Source organism: Meriones unguiculatus, chromosome 10 (assembly GCF_030254825.1).
Source record: "Meriones unguiculatus strain TT.TT164.6M chromosome 10, Bangor_MerUng_6.1, whole genome shotgun sequence".
In the NCBI taxonomy this organism is placed as follows: domain Eukaryota; kingdom Metazoa; phylum Chordata; class Mammalia; order Rodentia; family Muridae; genus Meriones; species Meriones unguiculatus.
In genome coordinates, this window is record NC_083358.1 from 79101934 (window position 1) to 79128091 (window position 26158).

At 41.5% G+C, this 26158-nt stretch overlaps 1 protein-coding gene across 11 annotated transcripts in view; it reads right to left on the bottom strand.

Moving 5' to 3' along the window:
* Positions 1–11222: 11222 nt before the first annotated feature.
* Camk2d (calcium/calmodulin dependent protein kinase II delta) overlaps positions 11223–26158 on the bottom strand; it is a 256393-nt gene continuing 241457 nt past the window's right edge. For 10 of the 11 annotated variants that reach the window (XM_060392779.1, XM_060392777.1, XM_060392782.1 and 7 more), the window contains 5 exons: positions 21992–22067; positions 17775–17869; positions 15754–15982; positions 14532–14620; positions 11223–13347 (listed from right to left, as the gene is read on the bottom strand). In XM_060392779.1, coding sequence (XP_060248762.1) covers positions 14554–14620; positions 15754–15982; positions 17775–17869; positions 21992–22067 — 467 coding nt within the window. In that variant the 3' untranslated portion in view covers positions 11223–13347; positions 14532–14553. The remainder of the gene's footprint in view (positions 13348–14531; positions 14621–15753; positions 15983–17774; positions 17870–21991; positions 22068–26158) is intronic. The other variant, XM_060392780.1, reaches the window with a different exon arrangement.

The window sequence follows — 26158 nt, forward strand, 5'->3', positions numbered from 1 at the left end:
TTGTTCAACTTTTCATGATCTTTCACTTGGGGGTAAATATTTGGGTATAGAATGGCTGAATGCAGTAGTTATAAAATCCTATCTTAAGATCTTGAGGACTAGTAAGACTGTCTTCCTTAGTGGCTGGACCACTTTGCACCCCCAACAGTGATGCACGAGGATCTTTCATTTCTAGGGATCCCGACAATGCCTGTGATACTCTAATATCTTGTCAGTTTGACATGTATTTTCCTAAAGATAACTTCCCATGTGCTCACTGGCCATTCGGATATTTTCTTTGAAGCAATACTCATTCAAATTCTTTGTCACATTTAAAACTGGGTTGTTTGACTAAGTTGTCAGAGTATATGTGTGCACATATACATTCTGTCCCAGACCTTCATAAGATTTATGACTGGACTCTGAAGAAAGAAATTGAAGAGGATATCAGAAGATGGAAAGATCTCCCATGCTCATGGATTGGTAGGATAAACATTGTGAATATGGCCATCCTGCCAAAAGCAATCTACAGATTCAATGCAATTCCCATCAAAATACCAACTCAATTCTTTACGGACCTTGAAAAAAAGATTCTCAGCTTCATATGGAGAAACAAGAAACCCAGAATCTCCAAAACGTTCCTGTATAACAACAGATCATCTGGAGGTATCTCCATCCCCGATCTCAAGTTGTATTACAGAGCAATAGTAATAAAAACTGCATGGTATTAGCATAGAAACAGAAAGGAGAATCAATGGAACCAAATAGAAGATCCAGAAATAAACCCACACACCTATGAATACTTGATTTTTGACAAAGAAGCCAAAACCATTCAAAGGAAAAAAGACAGAATCTTCAACAAATGGTGCTGGTCCAACTGGATGTCTACATGCAGAAAAACGAAAATAGATCCATATTTATCACCCTGCACAAAAGTAAAGTCCAAGTGGATCAAAGACTTCAATATTAAACCAGATACTCTAAATCGGTTAGAAAAAAAAGTGGGGAAGAGCCTAGAATTCATTGGCACAGGAGGCAACTTCCTGAACAGAACACCAACAGCACAGGCTCTAAGAGCAACAATCAATAAATGGGACCTCATGAAGCTGAAAAGCTTCTGTAAAGCAAAGGACACCATCATCAAAACAAAACAACTGCCTACAGATTGGGAAAGAATCTTCATCAACCCTATATCTGACAGAGGGCTAATATCCAGTATATATAAAGAACTAAAGAAGTTGAAAAGCAACAAACCAAGTAATCCAATTAAAAAATAGGGTACAGAGCTAAACAGAGAATTCTCTGCAGAGGAATATCGAATGGCAGAGAAACACTTAAAGAAATGCTCAATGTCATTAGCCATTAGGGAAATGCAAATCAAAACGACCCTGAGATTTCACCTTACACCCATCAGAATGGCCAAGATGAAAAACTCAAGAGACAACACATGCTGGAGAGGTTGTGGAGAAAGGGGAACCCTCCTCCATTGCTGGTGGGAATGTAAACTGGTACAAACACTTTGGAAGTCAATCTGGCGCTTACTCAGACAATTAGGAATAATGCTTCCTCACAACCCAGCTATACCACTGCTAGGTATGGTACCCAGAATTTGCTCAAGTACACAACAAGGACATTTGCTCAACCATGTTTGTAGCAGCTTTATTTGTAATAGCCAGAACCTGGAAACAACCCAGATGTCCATCATAGGAGGAATGGATACAGAAATTGTGGTATTTTTACACAATGGAATACTACTCAGCAATCAAAAATGAGGAAATCATGAAATTTGCAGGCAAATGGTAGGATCTAGAAAAGATCATTCTGAGTGAAGTATCCCAGAAGGAGAAAGACAAACATGGTATACACTCGCTTATATAGACCTACAAGATATAATAAACATAATGAAGTCTATACACCTAAAGGAGATAAACAAGAGAGCAGACACAAGGTAAGATGATCAATCCTCACTTAGAAAGACAAATGGGATGTGCATTGGACATATGACAGGAGTCTACCGCAGAAGGCATCTGAAAGACCCTACCAAGCAGTGTTTCAAAACAGATACTAAGACTCATAACCAAACCTTTGGCAAAAGGGGAGTTAGTATGAGGGGGAAAGGATAGGAGCCCCACAAGGACCAAATCTATCTGGGCACAGGGTTTTTTTCTGAAACTGTTTCTCCAACCAAGGACCATGTATGGATATAACCTAGAAGCTTTACTCGGATGGAGCTCATGGTAGCTCAATAACCAATTGGTTTCCCATAGTAAGGGGAACAGGGACTATCTCTGACAGGAACTCAATGGCAGGCTCTTTGATTTCCCACCCTCCAAGGGAGGAGCAGTTCTGCTAGGCCACAGAGGAGGACTTCGCAGCCAGCCCTGAAGTTACCTGATAAAACAGGGCCAGACGAAAGGGGAGGAGGTCCTCCCCATTCCGTGGACTTGGAAAGGGGCAGGGAGAAGCTGAGGGAGGGAGGGTGGGATTGGGAGGGAATAAGGGAGCGGGATACAGCTGGGATACAGAGTTAATAAAATGTAACTAATAATAACAAACAATAAAAAAATTTTAAAAATTAAAAAAAAAAGATTCATGACTGGAAACATTCCCTTCCACATTGGACTTTGCCTTTTTTTTTTTTTTACTTTCTTCATGTGTATCTTTGACAAACAGGTTTCAGATAATTTTCATAAAGTCTAATTTTTCTGTTTTCATTGCTTATACTTTTGTGTTATCTGTAAGCAGCATTGATTCTTAATTTCCTCCAATACTTTCACTCAAATAAATATTTCAGTTTCTTTTGACTCACTCAGACTGAGTTAAGCTATGTAAGTCAGCCTAACCTAAAACATAGAGAATTAAAGAATTCCATAAATTCCATAAAGAATTAGGTAAATTTTGTTCCCCAAAGTAAAAGATGAAGGCAACACAGTTTTATTGCTTTCAACCCTTATAGCAGGGGCACCTATAGTAGAAGGAAGTAGAAGAAAGGAAATGGCATTCCCCAGCCACAGGACCAGAAGAAACCGTATCTCAGAATAGCATTTCTGCTCAGGCAATGAAGGCACAACTTGTCTCTTGGTTAACGTGAGCCCTGAAACAGTTATTTTCTTTTTTTTATTAGAAGTTTTTTTTATGATTTATTTATTTATTTTATGTAACTGAGTGCTCTGTTTTCATGCACACCAGAAGAGGGAATCGGATTCCAATTAAAGATGGTTGTGAGCAACCATGTGATTGCTGGGAATTGAACTCTGGAAAAGCAACCAGTTCTCTTAACAGCTGAGCCATCTTTCCTTTCATCTGTTTTGATGTTTTTGCCCAGTCTCCCTCCTCAGCTGTCAGCTCTGAGCTGAAGACATAAAGAGGTCCCTCTTGAAGCTCCCCATTAATTACTCTTGAGCAGTTATTTTCTCTCTAGTGCACTGGGTTTCAACCGTCCTCATACTGGGACCCTTTAATGGACTTCCTCATGTTGTGGTGACCCCCGATCATAAAGTTATCCTATTGCTACTTCCAAACAGTAATTTTGTTACTGCTATGAATCGTAATCATAATGTAAGTGTCTGGTATGCAAGATATCTGATAGGCGACTCGATAAAAGGGTTGGGAGCCACTGCTTTAGCACATCCTGTCTTTCTGCTTCCAGCTGTTCCATTCAGGGATGGTAAAAAAGATGGTCCACGCATGGACTTTATCCCTCAACTCACGTGAGAGGGTGGAGGATCTCTCTGTCAGGGCTCTCCAGGCTCTGCTTTGCCTCTCAGAGGGAGCACTGCAGGGATGTTTGATATACATCTCTGACACCCACATCTTCACATATTTTGTCTGCTTTTTAAATTCTTCTGGGCAAGAAGTTCAGTCCAGTGTCTGCTTCTCCACTTTGGGAAACTTCAAATGAATTCTCTATGCTTGGTTTCTTTGTCTCCTTTCTCCCATTTTCTGAATGTCAAGTTCATGCAGTCAATTACTGTGTTTTCCTCCCTGTTTCTTTCCAAATCTATTTTAATCTCACTCACCGTTGGTGGCCTGTACTTTGTTCTCCTCTTACATTTAATTATCTATTTAATATCAAATCACTATTTATAGTCTCTCATCCCAACTGTGGGGGAGGAAGGTGGATTCCTTATAGTCTTTTGGTTGTTAAGCTTTCAGCAACACTATTACCCTTCTGCTTATGTGCATCACACCTCTCCTTTACAACATCTCTGTCAGAAGCTCTCAAAATGTGACCTACGAATATCCAGAGGAGCCCTGAAATGTAACCAAAAGATTCATGAAGCAAAATTCACTTTCATGATAATACTTCCACTGGTCAGCACCTCATCACTATTAAAAATCTGAGAAAAATTATATAGAAAATCATATACAGAAATGTTTTAATCTGGCTCAGAGTTTTTGGGGTCAAGTCCTCAAACTCTGGGTCTGTGGCATAGTGGGAGTTGGTTCTAAGGTAAAACCCTTCACTTTTGGAAGCAACAAGGAAATAGAAACTGGGGTGCTACCGTTCCCTTCTAGGGGCCCATCCACAATGTCCTAAAGAACTCCCATAATACCTCCTCTAAATGTTTAGGCTTCTCCCAATAGCAACACCCTGGAGACCAAACCTTGACACAGAGGCTTGGGGTAGGGGGCAGCAAAGGCAAAGGGACAGTGGGGATGGTTGGCATTCTCCTGTTTCCCCCTTTATGCTGTCTGAATCCATAAGGGAGTCTCCCCTCTCTGAAAACAAGCTCATAGACAGACCTTCTGGCGAGCTTCAAATTTCTAGGTTGGTTATTTGTTTGTTTTGCTTTGTTTTATGGGAGAGGGTCTCACCATGTAGCCATGGCTGGTATAGAACTAGCAGTGTAGACCATGCTATTATCATAGAGACAGGCCTGCCTCTGTATCCTGAGTGCTGGGATTCAAGGTCTGAGCCACCACTCGCTGCCCTCCTGGTTGATTCTTAACCCACTTGGCAATGAAGATTAATCATTACAAGATAGAATCCCCTCAGTGTGTTTCTTCTGCTTGTGGATACGTCGAGCGCATGGCTTAAAATAGCTATAAATGGCCCAGCTGTGGAAGACACACTGGACAACAAGTTTGAGAAACTAAAATTTGAGATACAAATTTACTACTGCATGAGCCCGGGTAGATGATATAATCTCTGATAATAACTGTTTAGAGAGGTTACGCCTACAGGAACCGCTCAGTGTTTTCTCCTCGGGCGGTTTCTCCAAGGAACTAACCATGGCCCTGTGCAAAAACACCCGAGAGAATGTTCACTGTGTGAGAAAAAGAAGAAAACATACGTGATCTGGAACAGGTGATCGAGACCTAGACACTGTTGTGTGTAGCTGTAACGGCAGCTGCTCAGGAGGAGCTCAAGTGTGAGTCCTGTTAGGACTGCATACTGAGTTCAAGGTCAGACAATGGGATCCAGCAAGTCTGTCTCTACAAAAGGGTTGGGAATAAAGCAAGCTCGGGCCCCCAAATTCTAAGTCCAACATCACCCAAACCCAAAGGCTCCAACCATCCGAAAACCAACAGAAGAACCCCAAACAAAAACCAAACTACAAAAAGAGATTGAGTAAATGGAGTATGTATCATCTAGAAACATAGGTTAGTGTGGAACCTCTGATTTTACAGAAGCAAAATTTCCTTGAACTGAAATTTACTATATAGTTGGGGGGGGGGGAGGGACAAAAAAACAACCCAAAATATATAGGAGAATGCACATAGTATTGCCTTGTGAGAGAATGCATAGAGTGACATATTTATATTATTGTTGTATAGTAGAGTAGAATAGTCCTCTGTGCTTTTTGATGAGGAGGAACCACACCCTAAATAATAAAAGTAATATCCCATTTTTTGGGTGGGGTGGGGAGAGCTTGGAGATAAGTAGGAAAGAAACCAAACGTATAGAAATGAGAGAGGACACTGGGGTTATGACAAGCCGGAGCAGTGTTTCTGTGAGCTGCAAGTATTCAAATTTGCTCCTCGGAGTATGTGCATATCCTTCCTTACAACAAATAATGAAATTTTGTTCAGAACCTGAATGATTAGATCAATCTGTTGGAGACACACAGGTTCCTGATTAACCTGGGGCTTTGGGACTCACTCTCCGGTCGTTCCCTTTACCCACTTCCTGCAAAGGGAATTATGATATCAGCAAAGTGGTTATGGTGAGCAAGGCCTTGGGGTCCTCTCCCTCAAACCCTGACATCTCTTGGGGAATGACTAATGGCTTCTGTGCTAGAGTTTGATTTCTCCTTAAGCCTCTTCTCCTGGCTGAGTTTGACTTATCCCCAAGCAGAGCTTCTCTACCGTTTAGCTCTTAATGAGTTCTTGGCTGAAGCACGACTCTTGGACAGAACAGGACACGACAGGACAGGCACGAACCCATATAGTACATTTTCACCTTAGCGTCTGCCATAGCGTAGGCGCTCACTCAGGGCTTCCTACTCTTGGTTCCTATCACTAAAGACATTTTGTTTTATGTCATCTCTCCCCACTCCTCATCTCCAAGCGTCTGCCAGATGCCCGCGCAGCGCCCTACAGCGCCCACTTTCCCACACCTTTTCAGACCGTGTATGGCTCAACACCAAGTCATTCTTCAGTGGCATGGATTGGTTTGCAGAGAGGGAAGGATTTCAGGAGAGTAAACTTAATGTCAGTTTTGATGATCAGGCCTCTGCGCTTGTGGCCCACAGGGAGTTTTTTTCTGAGGGTTTAAATTGTAGAGTGGCTGATCCTTCGGGGGTGGGGGCGGGGGCGGGTAAAAGGCTGCTGGTGATAATGCTGAAGGAACACAGATGAGTCGAAAGTAAATTATGACGGTTGCTTTTCCCAGACGGTGGTGACTAAGCAGCTCGTGGAGGCCTCTGAATCACCTGTAATGAGCAGTGACAGCGCAGACGGAACACCACCTCACACACTTCTTCAAACACTGCTCCCTCACCGCAGTGGGGGTGGGGCTAGGCGCCCTGCAGAGGAACCAACTGTCAGGTTTTTTGTTTGTTTCCGGGCCCGCAGAATCAGTAGGTGGGAGGGGAATGAGCTCCTTGGTGTTTATCGACTGCTAACCCCCTACCTCCCTCTTAAAAACTTATTTGATTAAAATGAAAAGCAAAGGAAGAGAGAAGAAAGGAAGGAAAGAAATAGGAAGAAAAGCAGATGTGAAGAAAGTCAGGCACAGAGTGTATTTTCAGGGCTTCCCCCTGAAGTGACCGCACAACACAGAGACAATAAAAGGACACAATGTGATTCCAAGCAACAGAGGACCCTGCTTGGGATGAGTTCTGGGAATAATTTCAAACTGAGCAAAGTGTCTCAAATCCCTAGACCTGAGTTTGTGAGATCTGTGTATTTCCCAGCACTGACCAGCACAAGGGGCTCAAACAGCAGGAAAGTAAGACAAATGAGAAAATCAATATGAAAAATAGTAAATGCTCAGAAGAAAAATTTTAGGGAAAGAGGATGTAAAGTGTTCAGGGGGAGGGAGCCTGACCTCAGAATATTCAGTGCTGGTATCATCAAGAAAGTAAGTTTAGTTTTCTAAGGGGATGTAGTGGCTATCTGCTTTGGTTTCTGAGAAAGAGTATTGCAACGCATAGTTAACTGCTGAGACAGGAACCTTCTGGAATGCTCCCGTAGAGTGTGGTGAAGCAGGGAATGGGGATCCATGCCAGATAGAGGCTACTCTATGGGATTATTTTGAGCAAGACTGTAAACCACCACATGGGTTTGCACAGAGCAGTATCACACTTTGACTTCTTTCTTTAACAAGGCTACTCCAGCTGAAGTAGAAGTCCATAGACTTGGGTGTTCCAGGAACATAAACAAGATGATGGTGATTTGATTCAAGAGTAGCAGACAGCAAACACAACTGCTCACTTCCTGGTTATATTTGGAAGGTGATGGATTTTAAATGGAAAAAGAATTAAAAATGAAAGCAAAGCTTCTGGTCTGAGCAATAAGAACTAAGTTTCCATTTCTTGAGCTGTAAAGAAAGTCTGGGCATAGTAGTATGGGGCTCAGTAATGGCCATGTTGACTTGGGATGTCTATTGGATCTATACTCTAGATTTCACATAGGAAGCCAGCATTATATGTCTGGAGTTACAAAATGTGACCTAGGTGAGGGGAATGTGTTTGAAGATCACTAAAGTAATTTACAATCATGGAAATTCGATGAGAACATTATGGGAATGAGTGAAGAAGTAAAAAAAAAAAAAAAAAAAAAAAGAAGAAAAAGAACCAACCAAAGGCTGAGAAACAGCATGTACAGCATGTAGACAGGCTGCTAGAGCTTCAATGAGTATGAAACAACGTGGACTCCACATGGAGACTGTGAGTCACTGGGTGAGACGCTGCTGAGAGAGAAAGTAAGTAAAGTGAGGACCAGAAGTCTACTCTTGATTTAACAACATCATGGTCACTGTGACAAACTAAAAAAAAAAGAGAGAGAGAGAGGGGTGGGAAAAGGAATGTTTAAGAGAGAAAGCAGGGTGGAGCTGAGTGTGTAGGCTCAAGCTATGACACTAGGAAAAAAAGATTTAAAAAGTTGGGCTGGAGACATGGTTGTTCGTAAGGTTCTTTCTGTGCAAACATGAAAACCTGAGTTTGGATGTTTAGCACCGACATAAAGAGCCTATTGTGGTGGCACAGGCTTGTGACACTAATGCTGGGGTTGGTGGAGAGAGACAGATCCTTGGGGTTCACTGGCCAGTCAGCCAAGCCAAAGCAGGAAGTCCTGTTTCCCAATGAGAGGCCTTCCCCCCTCTCTCGACAAATGAGGGGTACAGTTCTTGACAAATGACACTGGAGACTGACCACTAGCCTCCAGGTACATGAGTACATGCATAGTGCATACACTCACATTCATCCCCCTCCCCAACAAACATGCACACACACAGGAGCTGGGTGTCTAAGGGAAGACATCCCAGGCTGTCCCCTGGTCTCCATTTGCACAGGTACTCACCTGTGAGTGCGTGGCCCCTACCCTCCCCCGTCACACAAACAAGTAAATACTTCCAAGCATTTAACTGCAGGCCTCTAATAGGTATCAGCTATGGGAGCTTTATGGTTGGGGGATGCTGAGCAATTCCACCCAAAACCAACACACCCATACTTGTCACTGAAGCTTTGGGTGCCGAGAGTGCTACCTGATTCTAAGAAAAGGGTTGAAGCTTTTAGTGCTCTGGGAGCTGGCAGGAAAGTCCCAAGAGGTAGGACATTTGTGTGGGTGTGGGTGTGGGCACGGCCTGCTATCTTTCACCAGAACACGAGCTTCGGTAAGAATGCTAGGTGGAGTGCTGGATCAACGAACCAGAACTTTTTAACTTTGAAATTAATCAAGGCCCAAATCATGACTTTTGTATGAAATGTGCAATTTAAAAATGTTGGCAACTCATTTACAAAAATGTAAAAACAGGGACTGGGGAGCTGCCTCGGTGAGGAAAGTGCCAAGTACACAACAATGAGGATCCCCAGCACCACTGCAAAAGCCATGTATAGAATGTTACAGCAGCACCCACAGGGAGGAGCCAGGAGGAAATGGGGCTTAATGGCCAGTCAGTCCAGCTAAAACGGTGAGCTCCATATTCACTGAGAGATCCTGCCTCAGCACACACACACAGATAGAGAGAAATAAAGGAAGCTACTATAGACAGGTGAACACACACACATGGACAATCACACACACATACATCCAAAGAACAGAAACTAAAATTAATACTTAAAATCTAACAAAGGAGGCCACAAAAGACATAAAAGACTCAAAGTCAGCATGATTTTATTTAATGAGATGACTCAAAAGTTGTGTTTTCTACATTTATCCTCACATTATAGAGAAATCTTTTATTTACACAGAAATTCAAAATTTTAGCTACTTAAAATTAACATTCTTGAAAACTTCGCCAGAATTTACCAGTTAACTCCATCTCCTCTTATTTTTTTTCAGGTACTTGGCTACCTTCCTCTTTTTTTTTTTTTTTTTCCTTTCTTCTTTTGGCTGAGACACTGGAATACAACTAAATCCTTTCCAATAACAGTAAAGCCTAAATTAAGAGAGCACCCCATGGCAAAGCAAGGATTAGCTACCCACCTTAACTTAAACAAGGAATGACAACAAGAGTAAGGGTATTCAGTAAGGAGCATATATATATTGCTGTTGTTGTTGAGGCAGGGTCTTTCTATGTAGCTCACAGTAGACTAGAACTCTAGATCCCCTGTCTCAGCTTTTCAAGTGCTGAGATTACGGCCATATACCACCATGCCCAATGATGTCCATTTAATACACACAATCTGGTATTCCAGGGATTTTGTGCCCCTTACTTCTAACCCTCAGGATATTATACGTTAATTTATATAATTATACTTCACTTACTATAATCATGGAAAGTGAAGTTCAGAGGGAAGAAGCACCTTGCTTAGAATAGCAAGATCACGACGACAGAGCCCAACATTCAACCCAGGCCTGTCTGCTCTCACCTTGCGGTTACCATATATAGTATGGCTTCACCCGAACACCTGTTTATTAGCAGCCTCTCCCTTCCTTGCTCTGGTTTGGCTGTGAGGGCGCAACCACGGATGCACAGTTCCCATGTGTACAGACTTCTCGACTACAGTAAAGACAACGCAAAAGCATACTGTCAAAACAATGCGTCTAGCAGCAGGAGCAAGCAGACGCAGACTACCACGCGGGGCATGGCAGAGCACACCAGAGCCTCCGAGCTGCCAAGGAGATTCACGGGAGGGGCAACTCCGTACGAACCTCCGAACCTCTGTGAGTGATTAAAGGACCGGCTAATGGAACAAAGGAAGGGCATTCTAGGTGAAGAAGTTAGGCGCGTGGATGGACCTGGAGACTGCACGTAGTGCTTTAGCTAACGGCGCCTTGGCAACCTGGAGTTGTGGGTTCAGAGCAGCTAGGGCCACTGCTCTGAACTGGAGATAACGTCAGATTTGTGGTAGTGGAGGGACGGTCTCACCATCCTGTAAGAGATGGACAGTCAGACGGACAGAAGAGTCCTAAAAGTCTAGAAACTTTTAGGATGCTCAGTAACTACATTCCTTTCAGCTAATTTCCTGTGGAAAAAGAGCACTGTCGTGTGCAGAGAGAGCAAACACCTTTGCCATTATCACAGCCTGCAAGTTGTTTACTGAAGGAGACCAGGACATGACATGACATCCTTGGCAGTGGCCAGCACCACGCATGTGCAGAGTATTTTTTAAGAAATAAAGATGGACACACCGTCAGCAGAAATCACAAATTTATTAACTCTTAAATATATCAATCAGTCATTTACCATTATGGCAAGAAATATATACAGTGTCCCATGGTAAACTGCAGTGTTTTCAAAACAATAGCAGAGGATGAATGTGTAATTCCATTGTGCTGGAGAGAACAAATCACGATTTCCTCACACCTTAGTGCAGAAGACAAACTGGATCTATGGTAATACTTCAACACCACATGCTAAGTTAAAAGTGTAAAAAAAAAAAAAAAAGGAGAAAAAAAAACAGTCTACCACTATTTGTGTTTTTAAATATATGTATGCCACGCAGAGTTGCTCCACAGAAAGGGAAAAGAACTTAAAAAGGGAAAAGTGAGGCCATTAACGTTTTTCACAGATCTCATTGGCAGGATAACACGGCTCAATACATTTACTGTATATATTCATTTTTAAATATATATTGTTTTAAATCATGTGATAGTTATCAGAAAAGCTTCAACCCATCTACCATACATTCACTAGCAACAATATCTAAAGTGATTAGCAATCAACACCAAAAGGTGAAATTAGGAAAAAGAGGGGGAGTGAGGGCTATTTGTCTTTTCGCTTCTGCTTTAAAAATAGGCGTCTAAAGACTGAGTAGCTATGGTTGAAGTAACGCTGATGGAGAGTCCATGCACCATAAAGCAGTTCAACACAGAAAAGCAGCCTCACAGGACTGCATCAACAAAGAAGAAATGAGAACTGCAAAGAAAACTGGGGCATTTCCTTTTCTTCGTTGCTTTAAGCTGGATAAACCCTAACCCCTGGCAAGAAGATGCTATTGTGACTCAAGAGAGAAGCTAGAACTGCACAAATTACAAAGATCAAGTTCAAACACTGTGAGGATGGAGAAGATACCTCATGTGGACTAGCTAGTGAAAGTGAGGCAGGAAAGGCTCTCACATCCCACAAGGTCAAATAAGGGCATACAACGCTGATCACCCTCCACTGTGGTCTTCAGGCAACTTCTCTAGTTGGTGATTCTTAGTAGGCTCTTACTGTTGTTAGCACAAGTCTCAATTTAAAAACTTCCAACATGGCTAGGATACCTACGCATAAGGGGTAGCCTAAGCCAATTTAAAAACCTTTATTTAAAATCTTCTAGCAGCTCCATGGGCCCTGAAGAAACTGGAAATGTTGCCTTTAGCTTCCTCCAAAAGACCTTGACTTTTATTTTACCTTCATATGTAAATTTTACTGTTTTTACACACTACTAGCTACAGAAAGAAGGATAAACAGGCAAACAGAAAAAGAGAGAGAGAGACGAGAGAGAACTAAAACAGGAAAAATAAACAAACAAAAGGGCAAACAGATAGTATACAGTAAAAACAGAACACAGATTCGAGAAAGAAAAAAACAAAATCTATGCCAAGCGTTCACCAGAACTGTGCCTATCTGAAAGAAATCAAACTAGTAAATGACGTGAATTTTTTCCCAGTATACAGTGTGATTCAAATCAATATGGCTTTGACGGTAGAACAGCAACTGACTCTTGCTCCTACAATCACACAGGCGTTTGCCCGCATAAATATCCACTTATCCAATACAACACTTTCAGAGAAACGACACCCATTTCTACCAGGATCACACCAGGAGCTGAAGGTATACATACATACATACATATATGCACATATATACATGTATATATGTATGTACCCTTAAAAACAAAAACAAATCAAAACCAAAATCTCAACAAAAAGCCCAAACAGATTAATGGCAGCATTCTAAAAAAGATTTACTTTTCTCTTACCAACTGTCATTCAGAGAACAATGATTTTAATTGTCTTTTAAATCTTGGCATAAACAGGGAAACCTGACGGGTCAGTCGAACTGGGAATATTGTGGAATTTTCTCGTCTGACCTCCATCTACAGTTTGCCAGCAGTAACTGAAGCTTGCATGGAACATCCCATCCAGTAGCCGGAGTGTAAACAATGTACAGGAAGGAATATATGATAAGATGACATGTCACATATGCATTACACGTAGAACCTTCACAGCTTCATGCACTCAGAAACATGCATGAAGAGGAGGAGAGGACGTCCCAGGATTACCCTCCAGGTGCCTTGGAAACAGTGAAGAAGTGGCACTGTTGACAATTAGCTGAAATGGAGAAAGGGAGGAAGATGTAAATTATACTGTGTGTGTGTTTTTTTTTTAAATACCAACATTTTTGCCAGTGTTACGAGCTTACAGTTTGATAACTTAGCTTTAGTTCAGATTGGAAAAAAAACTTTGTAGATCTTTGCCTGTGATCCTTCCAAGATAAAATATACATGTTTAACAAAGACTGAACTAGGCAATCAATAGTATCTATCTGTTCACACAAAGTTAAACAGAAAATAAATAAATAAATAAATAAATAAAACAGCAGAAGGGGTCCCAGGCGTCAATCACATTATTAAATCTAAATATATGTTTTAAGCATTCATATTTACTAGTCAAAATTAATGAATTCATATCAATATTTGGTTGAAACAGTGAAAGTTCAAGTTTGTTCTATGCTTGTTTGCTTATTACGCTTAAATTGCTTAAAAAATCAAAATTAAAAGTCAGTTTGACAAGGGATATAGTCTCACAAACACAGAAACCATAATTTTTCTTTAAAAGCAGTAGCTAAAAGCACCATTTCTTGAAAGCTCTGTTCCATCTTGGCATGAGGAAAATATAAACAGTGGCACCTACTCAGGCCTGTCTCCTGATCCCAGTTTAAGACACAAATCTTTAGAAACAACAATGCAGGCATGAATTTCATTGCAGCCAGCCATCAATTATCATCTGAATGACTTCCTTTGTGATGGTTTAAAGTTTAGCTTGACTTTCTGTTGTGGCCCATCCTCTCGAGCTAGCTAGTAGCTAGCATCTTTACACTCACTCAGACACACTGAGCTCATGCCCATATTAACCCCAGCAATGACAAACAGGAATTGCTACTTTCAAAAGACAGGGAGACACCAGAGGATCTCAAAGTCTAATAGACTAGAAACTGCTCTGGAGAGTTGAGAGTCACATTAACCCAGATGTGAGAACTCCAGGATGCTAAAATGATGCAATGCAGATGCTGGATTAAGGTCCCTCTTGGTGTTACCTTTCAAACAGTGGTGATGCTATAAAATGAACACTAGAGTTAAGGACTCATGCAGAGCCTCCGTGGATTCTCAAAGACCTCGGATGTGTTTCGACTGAGTAGAGTGCTGAGCGAATGTCCACAGAGGGAAGAACCAGCCATGCAGCTTCTCCAGCATTAGCCCCCATCGCACAGAACCATGGGGCAGGGTGCTACTTACAAGACCCAAATGTGAATGGTTTTCAGATGTTTTGCCACAAAGAGGTGCTTCCTGAGAAGTTTTCTTTCCCATTTGGAATACAGGGTGGCCTATTAAGAGAAGCCCCATTTAAGCCACCTGGCATAAAAGGAAGTTTTCTTAGATAGGCTCTAGCCCTTAACACTTCAGAGAACTGCAGAAAAAAAAACGATCCCCTGGCCCAATACATTTGTATCCATCCCATCTATGTTAGCTGGCAATCTGTGGTGTACTTCTTCAGGATAAAAACCACAGAAAACACTAAATACAGTTTATTTTCTGTACTCCATTTGTGTCTCCCTTATGATCACATAGGTATGTTTTTGAAATGTGTTTTAACCTTTTTTTTTGTTATTGGGACTCATTTTTGTCTATGATGATCCATTTTATTTGATTTCGTATGTCCAACAGTGCTGTAGGGTCACTAAAATAACAGAGAAGACCTTTCAGAATCACTGTGGTTTTAATCGACCATCAAACTGAGAGGTCGTAATGGCTTTGCTGGAGTGTGGTGAGTGGCTGTAAAAACTAGGCTCCTCACCCAACATGTTCAGATAATAACAGGGCATCCTAGAAAGAGATGATCAGTGGGCCAGGGTTCACCCAATTTCCTTCACTCTCTTGCTTTCAGCTCATCCCATTTAACAGACACAAAGGATTTGGCATCACTCCCCTCTACCACACTGAGCCATCTGATAGTGTGCAGCTTTATTTTCTAATGTTTCTAAAGTTCCAGCATTGTTAACTTCATGCTGATGCTGTTCCTGTAGCTTGGACTCTCTCCCCTTTGCTCTTTTCCTACTTCCATAACTCCTTGTGTAAACTCTTGTTCAAAATTCAGTCTTTCATACAATGTATGGACGATCTGGTACACTGGCTGTTCACTGCATCCAACTCTAATGTTAAGTGTGTAGCTTAGTTTTTTTTTCACAGTGTTACTGATTAATTGCTTTCTAAATCAAAATACATGTTTCCTGTGGGAGATGCCTTTTCACCCCTCTGCATCTAGCCCAGGAGAGGCACCTAGGAGATGTGCTGAGAGTGTCTGTTTGATTACTGACTGGAAATTTACATGTCATCTGAGGAAGGATACTAAGAGGAGAACACAGCTCGACACCTGATATTTGCTTTTTAAATGCTGCTTTCTAAACCTGTCTACTGTCAAGGGTGTACTGGCAAGACCTGACGGCACGGGGATATTTACTTGATGGGTACTGTTGGTGACCCCGAACGATGGAAGTGCACATTCTGCCACTTCCCATCGCGGCGGTGCCACACCCGAGTCTCTTCCGACTGCATCGTCTTCGGCATTCCGCTTGTGTCCATGTACTGCGTGAGCCGAATGTAGGCTATGCAGGCGGCGTCATCCCCCACCAGGTGCACGTGGGGGTTCAGGATGATGGTGTGGATTGGTTTATTGCTTTTGGACAAAGCTGAAAGAGAGTAATATGAGAACACAGATGAAGATCTTATGTAAAGTATGCTAACATCAAGATTAACCTCAGTTTGGATTAATGAGTTATGGTATTCATTCAGGCCTTAACTCATTCATATATTTGCACTAACCAAGTGCTGGGTGTTGCAGAAACAATGACACAAAAGTAGATAGTCCTTATTTTCTTTCATCTCCTTACGAGGTGATTTGTGGTACTCTGGAAACTCTGGTTGATTAGGCGGAAAAGCTATGGAGATGCACTTACGTATAACGCGAAAGGGCTATAGACAGAAGCTGTCCTATGAAGAGAGGTGGAGAATCCCAGCGCAAGCGCACTGAGACACCCTAGTCTTTCTGTGAAGGGCCCACTGGGGCCGCTGACAGGATGACTTGAGGTGGTATTCCTGTAGTTAGGATGTGGCATGAGGGAAATATCTCAAGCATACATTTCAGAAATCACAGTTTCCCTTCATAGATGTGTTTCTGCATTACATCCCGCAACTCTTCAGTTCGTTCATCATCTCTGTGTGGTCAGCCAGCCTAACTTCACAAGCCACTGCTTGCTCAGGCAGCTGGTTTCGACCAGCCACTGATTAAAAGATGCTCCTCACCAGGCTACAACCTTTGGTATTTGGATAATACACCCATTCCAATCACTTGATCAGGAGATTTGTGGATTGTGACACAATTTCTACCGATGGCATTTTGTAGATTAGAATAGGCTGAAATATTTTAGCTGTTGCCCAGCTAAGCATCTCATTCTCAGGCAATGCCTATTTAAATTACAGGAAGTGTTAGTTACACAAAAACAATATCCTATTATGGAGAGTTTGCATTTATGGAAAAATAACAGTGCATGGTGTATGTAATGTTGAAATGGGTAAAAAAAATAATGGATTAGTAAACTATTGTACTAGGAATAAAATGGTGTTGATTGATGGGGAAGATAGTATGAGATGCCTCTATCAAAATGCTGGAATATGCAGAATATGAGAATATTTAACCAAGCCTTGTTAACACAAACTTACCATTAACTATTGTTGCTTGTTTCTTTGCAAAAAGATAATATATGCAAGAAAGAGAAACTCATTCACTAAAAACACATGCCAAGGGAGACTTGTCAATGCTTTTAATTACTACAAATGAACCTAATTACCCTAATTATCATTACAAATCCTCCTTCATTCAACAGGATCTCCTAGCAAAAAGACTAAATTCTCATCACAGCCCATGGTAATATAATGGAAAGTTTAAGGCTGTAGGGAATTCCTGGTTAATGATGAACCTTTGGCTTGATATTACCCTACTTAATTAATAATTTTTATGATTTGCAGAAACTGCTTTGGAAATAGGTATGTTTTCCGAAAGACATGTTTCCTCTGCGTCACTAAAACATTAAGACCGTTGCGATCTGAGCGGAAACACTGATTGCTCGCCTCCGGTCAGAGCATGTTTTGAAAGTGTCCACCAGACCTTCAGCAGGGCTCAGCCACTGTATCGTGTGCTTTCTCTTCTTCCAAATCAACAGTTTTATAACAACTCCAAGTAATATGTGTTCATAATATTATATAGCATATACTGCTCCTTTGCTGGGTCTTAAAGGCTGTTTTCATATTTTTCAAAGCACAATGGACTTTTGGGTTTGAAGTACAGGTTATTTCAGTTCCAAACAAACAGTTTTCATGGTGGACATACTGCCAGTAGAAACCCCCATTACAGGAAAGAGCCAAAGTGTCTGCAAAGTTGGGAGAAATTCAAGGAAAAGCAGATAAACAACTTAGAATGGATACCATTTTCAAAGTAGAATCTGTGAAAGTCCATCCCTTCCACTAAGTTGCCCAAAGCTTCAGGTTCAAAGGCAGTGAGGCCTGGATCACAGATTTTTCTGTAGTAAGAAAAAAAAAAAATATCACGAGTGAATGTGCTCACAGTAAAAGTGATAAGCATTCTTATTTACAGTCAGTGAAGGAAAGAGATGGGTGCTAAAAAGCACTCAAAGAAGAAATTTCTACCACAGACCTTGACAAGGAAGGTCAAAAGGCAGACTCCAAAATGCCATTTTGTAAAGAACTCACAGAGGAATAAAACTAAATTGGCTGCTCCAGACAGAATCGGCTCCATTGTAAGATGCTTGCTTCTTAATTCCCAAAGTTAATTTTTTAGTTTTCTAACTTTTGAATTAAGTTTCCTATGTTTCAAATATTTTCAAAGTTTAAGGCACGCTCTAATTCCTTTCAAGTCATATTTAGGTTTGAAAATAAATATTTTTGGAATGTCTTTTGAGGGACCCACTTTCTCCATCCTCCTCACACACCTATATTGTAACTGACATGAAGGATAGAATGTCAGTCTGAATCTTCTGGGAATGTCCATGAAATTACATGATTTAAATACTTTAAACACACTAAGTGTGTATTTAAAGCTTATTTTCTTTTCAAAAGAAAATTAATAGATGATTCAAACAGGCACAATAGTTTTCTTTTTAATCCCAGAAGCAGAATTCAGTAAGGGAGAATATAACTCTAAACTATCCACAAGAACCCAATGGGCTTTCTTTGGAGAAATTGGCTTATTCAGTATAGAACTATTAAATATGAACTATATGAGCAATCAACTATAACTCATGATACTAAAATAAAAGTCAATGCAAAGTGCTTCAAAGACAGGTTATAGTGGACAGAAATGATACAGGAAGGAAGGAAAGAAAATTGGGGCTGTGAATTGAAGAATGAGTGACAGTTTTGCAGGTATGTGGAAGGTACTGAGTAGGAGGAGGGGCAGCAAGGAGTTGAGTATAAAAGAAAGGATTTTGGCCTATTTGTTAATTTGCTCCGAAGTAGAAATATAGCAGATGGGAACCTATTTAGTTTCAAATGGAAATTTCCAATATACAAGAGAAACTTTTTTAATGTTCATCAGGAAAACAAATTTACATGCCTAATTTCCTATGGTTCTTCAAAGTGTAACACAGTTAGTTCATGGATCATGGTCCTGGTAAACCAGGAATGGTGCTACACACACATTATTCAGCAGGAGTTCCAGGACAGCCTGGAAAACATGAGTCCCTGCTTCAAAACACCCAGCCAAAACACAGACAAAGGACTGCAGAACAGTCAGCCTGGGAAGAACACTTTATGGTTACAAATCAAAGCAGTTATCCTTTGTGGTGAAGGTAATGGTAGCGGGGAAATAATGAACTTTGTCTCAGATTGTCTGCTGGGCAAGTATGTTTAAGCTCAAGTCAAATATATAGCATTTCTTCCTAGGGAATGAAGTAGGAAGAATAGTGTTCCTATGGCAACAGAAATTTATTCTGCCAGGTATTATTATTTCCTCTATAAATATGACTTAGTTGTCAGTTTGTGAATCCAAATTCCATACTACCTCACACTGGCTGAGGTCTTAAAGAGTATTATAATGAAGTTTTTAAACACAACTTTCAAAAGAGACAATATACTGGAAAGTGTAATTCTCATTTTATTTTTCCTTCCTATCTATCTATCTATCTATCTATCTATCTATCTATCTACCTACCTACCTACTACCTACCTTCTATGTACTCACCTATCTATCATCTATAGCTATCATTTATTCAGTCATACTCCTATCATCTACTCTCTTGGCACAGGCTTTAGACTGATAAAGACTGACAGTATTCTGGACATTTTGGTTGGGGATGGTGTTAGGAGCAAAGCGTGGGGACTACCCGACAGAGCCTCACCAAAATATTTTCAACCTGAAAAGCCTTAGAATAGAAGCCTGATTTTCCAACCAAGGACCATTCATGGATATAACCTAGAACCTCTGCTCAGATGGAGCCCATGGCAGCTCAGTATCCAAGTGGGTTCCTTAGTAAGGGGAATAGGGACAGTCTCTGACATGAATTCAGTGGCTGGCTCTTTGACTCTCCCGCCCCGAGGGAGGAGCAGTTTTGCTAGGCCACAGAGGAGGTCATTGCAGCCAGTCCTGAAGAGACCTGATAAGCTAAGGTCAGATGGAGGGGGAGAAGGACCTCCCCATCAGTGGACTTGGAGAGGGGCAGGGAGGAGATGAGAGAGGGAGGGAGGGTGGGAATGGGGGAGGGGAATGAGGGAGAGGGCTACAGCTGGGATACAAATTAAAAAAACTGTAATTAATATAAAAAATAAAAATTTAATGAAAAAATATTACCAATAAAAAAAAAGAATAGAAGCAATACTCAATCATCCTTGGGCCTAGAAATGCAATTCTAGGCCAAATGATAGGCCTTTCTAGGCAAAGGTGAGGTGATTGGCTCTCAGGGCACTGGGTTATTTAAATATCCTACTTCAAACTGTGAGACAGGAAATACCTCGCATCTCCTGGCTACAATTACACCCTGACTGTGAAACAAAAACAAAATACAACTTTCACAGGAGGTGGCTATCACAACAAGAGCTTTGAAAGACCATTCTTATTCTTCAGAGACCCTTAGAGGTCTTACAAGGTTATAGTGGAAAAACAACCAAACAAAGAACAATCTCTACGGCACAGAGGTATTATAAGCCACAGTTTAAAAGAGAGCTGTTGTCTGCGACAATAGGGATACAGACTTGACCCTCCCCCCCACTCCCACCCACGGGAGGGTAGGGTTTCTCTGTGTAGCCTTGGCTGGCCTGGACCAGGCTGGCCTCCAACTCACAGAGATCTGCCTGGCCCTGCCTCCTCAAGTGCCTTCACTTCTTCTTTTCTCAGGTAGATTTTTATTAGTTGAAAGTGAAGAGCCGATGCCCTCGCACATGTTCAGGTGTGTGTATGTGTTTGCACATATATACTCACACTTAACCTACAAGAATTAGCTTCCAGATTCAGTCCCCACACGTACTGACTCTCTTCCCAATTTCACACTGCCTATTTTTGTGTGTTTGGATCCCTCTGTTAGTCGATTCTGCCACAATTTAAGGGAGAAGAGATTTATTTGGGCTCACAGCTTTGGAGGGCTTTAGCCCATCACAGGCTTTGCTTGTGTACAGCGAGAAACATGACTGTACCATGTTCATTTTGTCACTTATATATATATTTTTTCTGCTACTGGTCAGTTCATATCCTTTGCCAATTCTGTTTCTTTCCAATCTTACACAATCAGCAAAAAAACTAACCTTTGACACATTTTGTAAACACTTTTCTAAGTTGGTTTTGTTAGTTTTGTTTGGCACATAGCACTTTTGCCAGTTGGGAAGTTAGTTTACCTCATGTATGATCATTTTCCCTTTCCCTGCTTTTAAACTTGGAAACATTTTACTAATTTGGGATTAAAGTCAATTTTCTTCTTCTTCTTTTCTTTTTTTTTTTTCTTTCTTTTTTTTTTTTTTTTTTTTGCATTTAACACTTTCACACAGTGGAATTGCATAGTAAGGAAAAAAAAAAACAACAACATGGATTTACATCCCCAAATAGGTTCACAGTGATCCCTCATGTCTTATTTAAATGCATATTTCTCTTAAGCAAAGTAATTTTCTTTACACAAAATGTGATTCAGAAGTCTATTACTATTTAAATTAATCATAAAATTCTCTTCTTCAAAATTTCCCTTAATACAAAAACATAGTCAACAAATGCAGATACAGTTGAACTTCACTGGCTGAGAAGGGAAAGGAATACTTGGCATCACCATTTGTTATCTTTTCTGTCCCAATCCCTAGCAGAACTACAAAGGAGCGAATTTCTTAGTCTATTTGTTTTCTTTCTTTTTAAACCTTTGTCTAAATGGATTTCTCTGATGCCCCACTTTCACTCAGAACTGTGGGTGATTACAAAGAAATATTCACAAAGCCACTTCTGGGTCCTTAGATCAGAGGCCGAGCCATTCTGATCATAAACAAGTTGCTTCTTGAAGAGCCCATTATCATTTATATGACACAACGCCATTGCCAACATGTTAAAGCAGGGGTTAAATGTGCAGAACTTCAGACATGCTGAAAAATACAATGGCAAGGAAGTACAGTTGCCCAATATGTGAAGCATGGTAAGTCTGTCTGTCTCTACTCACGTGTAGGCCTCGAAGTCCCCATTGTTGATAGCTTCAATCAGTTGCTCAGTAACTTTGATGATCTCCTGCTTTCGTGCTGAAAGCAAAGGTAGAGTCAGATGAGAAGAAAGGACGGAGGCCACTTAAAAGACTGGTTGACAGCACAGCTGCTTTACCTAAAAGCAGGTATCGGAGCCATCTCTCCTAGAGCAAGATGGCTGCCCCTTTTTCCACAGTCTTAGTGCTCAAAATGGGAGATCAACAATGCCTACCTGTCCTAGGAGCACCTAGAAGCACAGATATCCAGGTCCCATCCCAGACCTTGAGATCCAGAATTAAATGGGCTCTCAGGTTCCTCTAGAAAGCATTACTCCATCTTATTTGCTCACAAACAACTGGCTCCTAATTCACTTCTGCTACCCTCATCACCTTGACCTTGTGAACATTTTTTTTCCTGTTCTCTATTAACAATTGTTCTACTGAAAAGGCTAGGTTTTAAAAAGTACCAAAGAGCAAACCTCTAGCCTCAGAGTGAATATGGTACAGTGCACCAAGACGTCCAACATGAGGTGGCTACTGGCTTGCTACTCTTTAGGTCAACCTGCCTGGCCCTCCCAGCTGAGGACATCAACACTGTGCCAGGCCATCATTTAGCTAAATGGCCTTTAGCAAACTCTTTACCTTATGCTTTACTGATGAATTGGTGTTACAAATGTGGTCAATGAGCAGATGGAAACCCCCAGCAAAACTATCAAACCCAACAAACATCAAACATAATCAGTGTCTTTTCCTACCAATTAGTAAAATTACTGGTTGGTCTGGTTTGGACTTTACCCCTTCAGCAAATTCCCTCCAATTGTACCTGCTTCAAGTGTTCCTTTCCTCTTTTTAATGCCTGCGCCAGAGCTGTCCCCTGAGTATCCCTGACACCTACTTAGGTGTCAGGGATGTGTTAGGACTGGAAAGATGACTCAGTGGTTAAGAACACTGTCTGCTCTACCAAAGGACCTGGGTTCAATTCCCATGCACCCACATAGCAGCTCACAACTGTCTGTAACTCCAGTTCCAAGGGATCTGGTGCATTCACACTAATGCATATAAAGTAAAATTAAATAAATTAACAAAAAAATAAAGCACATAGCTTGCTTGATTGTTATTAAGCTTTGTACATTGTGTCAGCTGTGCCCTCCTATTTAAGTAGAAAGTTCTTCATGAGCAAAGAATATGCTCTTTCTTTGTGTTGCCTAAGCAATCTTTGTTCAATAAGACATGTTAAAAACATTTCTGAATATGATCAATTGAGACTACTGATACTGTTTTCCTAATTTTACAATGTTGGTTTTCTAGGTCATGAAATTATGTTTAATTATTTATTATGCTTAAATATAAAAATATGAGGTTGACTAAGTTTTATTTTAGGATCACTGCACTCACCAGAATCAGTCTGGGGGGGGCGTCACAAAGTTATTTGCGATTTTTCTGTGAGGCATTACGATATTACCATTCATGATGAAGATGTTAACCTTTGCTTTTAATTTTTTATTGATTACAGAAATCATTTTTTTTAATGAATCTGATCTTCAGGTTTTAATACAAGCATTAAGTGTGTGTTCACTTTCAAACTCCAAATTATCTAGGTGAAATCTTATTAAAAAGTAAAATTGTAAAGCTAATTTGCTTCCATTAAGATTATATAATGCTATCACATAACAAATACAGTAGCTAGGTATCTTATAAAAATATTATTAGATTTGCCCATAAAATGGATCCTATCAATGTAAATATTTATAATATAAAAGCACCACTATTATAATTCACAGTAGCTGCACAACTTCTTACTTGTATGAAAGAGAAGAACACAGGCTTTCCTATCCTTGCTACACATCTATAATATTTGTTTCTTTCCATTTGCCTGATTAATATAATATATCCATCCTCAGGACATACTGATGGAGTAGTAGCAGCCAACAGTTCTGAAGCAGGGATGCTGCCAGTGGTACATTCAATTTAGTTAGGCAACAAGTGATGGATCTGTCTGTGGCCTTGGCAGCATGACGCTGTGGCATAGGCCCAAGACAGCTAACCTGATTCTGGAACACGAAGGGCATCTGTGAGAACCCACTCAGAGAGTGAGGCTAAGGAAGTGGCTACCAAGGCTCCCTCCTCACACGAGACCCTCCTTTAAAACTAGGAACATTTTCAGGAAGTTACAGGATGGGTGGAAAACTAATTTGAAAACAACACCAACCTTTTAAAACTAATGAAGAAAAAGAAGGAGAAGAAGAATAAAAAAGAATGCTAAGTGTTGGTTGTGAGACTTTTCAGTAGGCAGATCAAAGAGTGTGGAAACTTCAGGAACAGTTCCCGAGGTCCTGGAAACCCACATCTCTTCCAAGAGCATGACAGAGGCAGGGGCAGCTGCAGAGAGTGTCCATCTTTCAGTCAGAACCACGGTATCCCAAACGCCCCTTAGCTTTCGGGTGTTTTGCTACAGTGGCTTAAATTTGCTTATGTGTGATCAGAGCCACACAGACCATACTCTATCTTAGTTCTCCTGCTGGCCTGGCAGAGCAACACATGGGCTCGAGCAGGATGCCTCTGTGCTGTATCATCCTGGAGGCAGTGTGAGTGTTGGCTTAGGAGGGGCCTGGAACACAGCAATCTCTGGAGTGTTCACTTCCCCTAAGCAAAGGCGTGTGAGTGAGTCACAGTTGGGCCTGGCCCGTGACAGCTGACTCCTGGAAGGGAAGCAGAAGGCTGGAAATGAATCACTTGTGTACAGTGCTCCAAGGTTAGAAGTTGGAGCTGTTGCCACAAGCTCAGCACCTGACCTAGGGCACGAGGGTGGGGTGGGTGGCAGCTAGCTTTCCCCCAGCAGCAGCGAGGTTTGGAGACAGCCACTAAGCCAGGTCCCTGGTTAGCTGTTCTCTAGGAAGGGGGTCTGCTCTTTGCTCTCCCTTCTTCCTTAAGAGAAGATATGACGGTCCCGGAAGACAAGGTGGGGAATATCACCAAGGAGGAGGGGAGAACGTGTTATGGCATTCCATTCCTGCTAAGTGCCACCAATTCACTCCGGGGGAGCAGACTGTCAGCAAGACCCCAAGCAGGCTTTGAGGATTTATAGCGTGGGAAAAGAGAAGGAAGAAAAGCAAGTGGGAAAGGCAGTTCACACCCACACAGCACTTTCTATGCAGGCGTACAAACACACCAGGCTCGTTTCCCTACCCAAATCCAGAGTTCCTCTGACACTTTTTATTGATCTAAAGATCAAAAACTCTTTGGCTCCTAGGCAGAAGAAAGTTGATACCAGGTGTAGGCTGGACATTTCGGTCACTTTCTCTGATTGGTAAGCATCAGCTTACTTCAAGGCACCTTCCTCTGTGCAAGAATCATAGCGGAGCAAACTTCATTACTGTTTGATAAAGACACTACAGCTTGAAGATACTCTAAGAGACCAGATGCAGTGGCTTGTAAGGAATCAGGCCAGGCCCTGATTCCTGTACATGGTTCCTAAAAACCAACCAACCAACCAACCAACCAACCAAACAAACCCAACAGCCCTGACTGTGAAGGTTAGGGCACACAGTCACTGCAAATGGGTACAAGCTGGCACCCCCTCCCCTCCTAACTGCAACTCTAGGGTAGGTCTACGGTCCTACAAGTACCTGCTATCTTTGATTGCCCCTTTAGCATTCAGACTAGTCCAGACTAACTTAGGTGGGGTGGAACTTCCTCTCACCCACCCTGGGAAAACCTGACAGAAGTAAGGAATTCTCTCGTTCTCGGGTTTGCTGGGGGCAGCTGAAGTCTCTTTTCGGGAGCTCAGTTGTGCTGTCCCTGGAGGCTGTCTCCCCTGCTCCTCCACTTTAAGCTTCTAGCCAGGTTTTTGAAGAGAAGGCCTTGCTCCCCTCATACTGCCTGTGTCCCCCAGCGTGTCTCCCAATGCTCCCCTAATAATCCTGCACCCACCACCAGGGGCTGAAAGGCTGTCCTGTGTGGGACTCCATTCTGCTTCTGAGCTGTGTCCTGGTGTAGAGACGCAGTCACAGGTGCTCTTCCCAGGTGATTTCCTTCATGGCTCCTTCCTTCAGATTTGTACCTTCAAGTCTATTTTAAAAGCCTCCATTTCAATATTTCACTATTTCACGTACTCCAAAATCCAACTACCCGGACCAAGCTTGTCAAGTT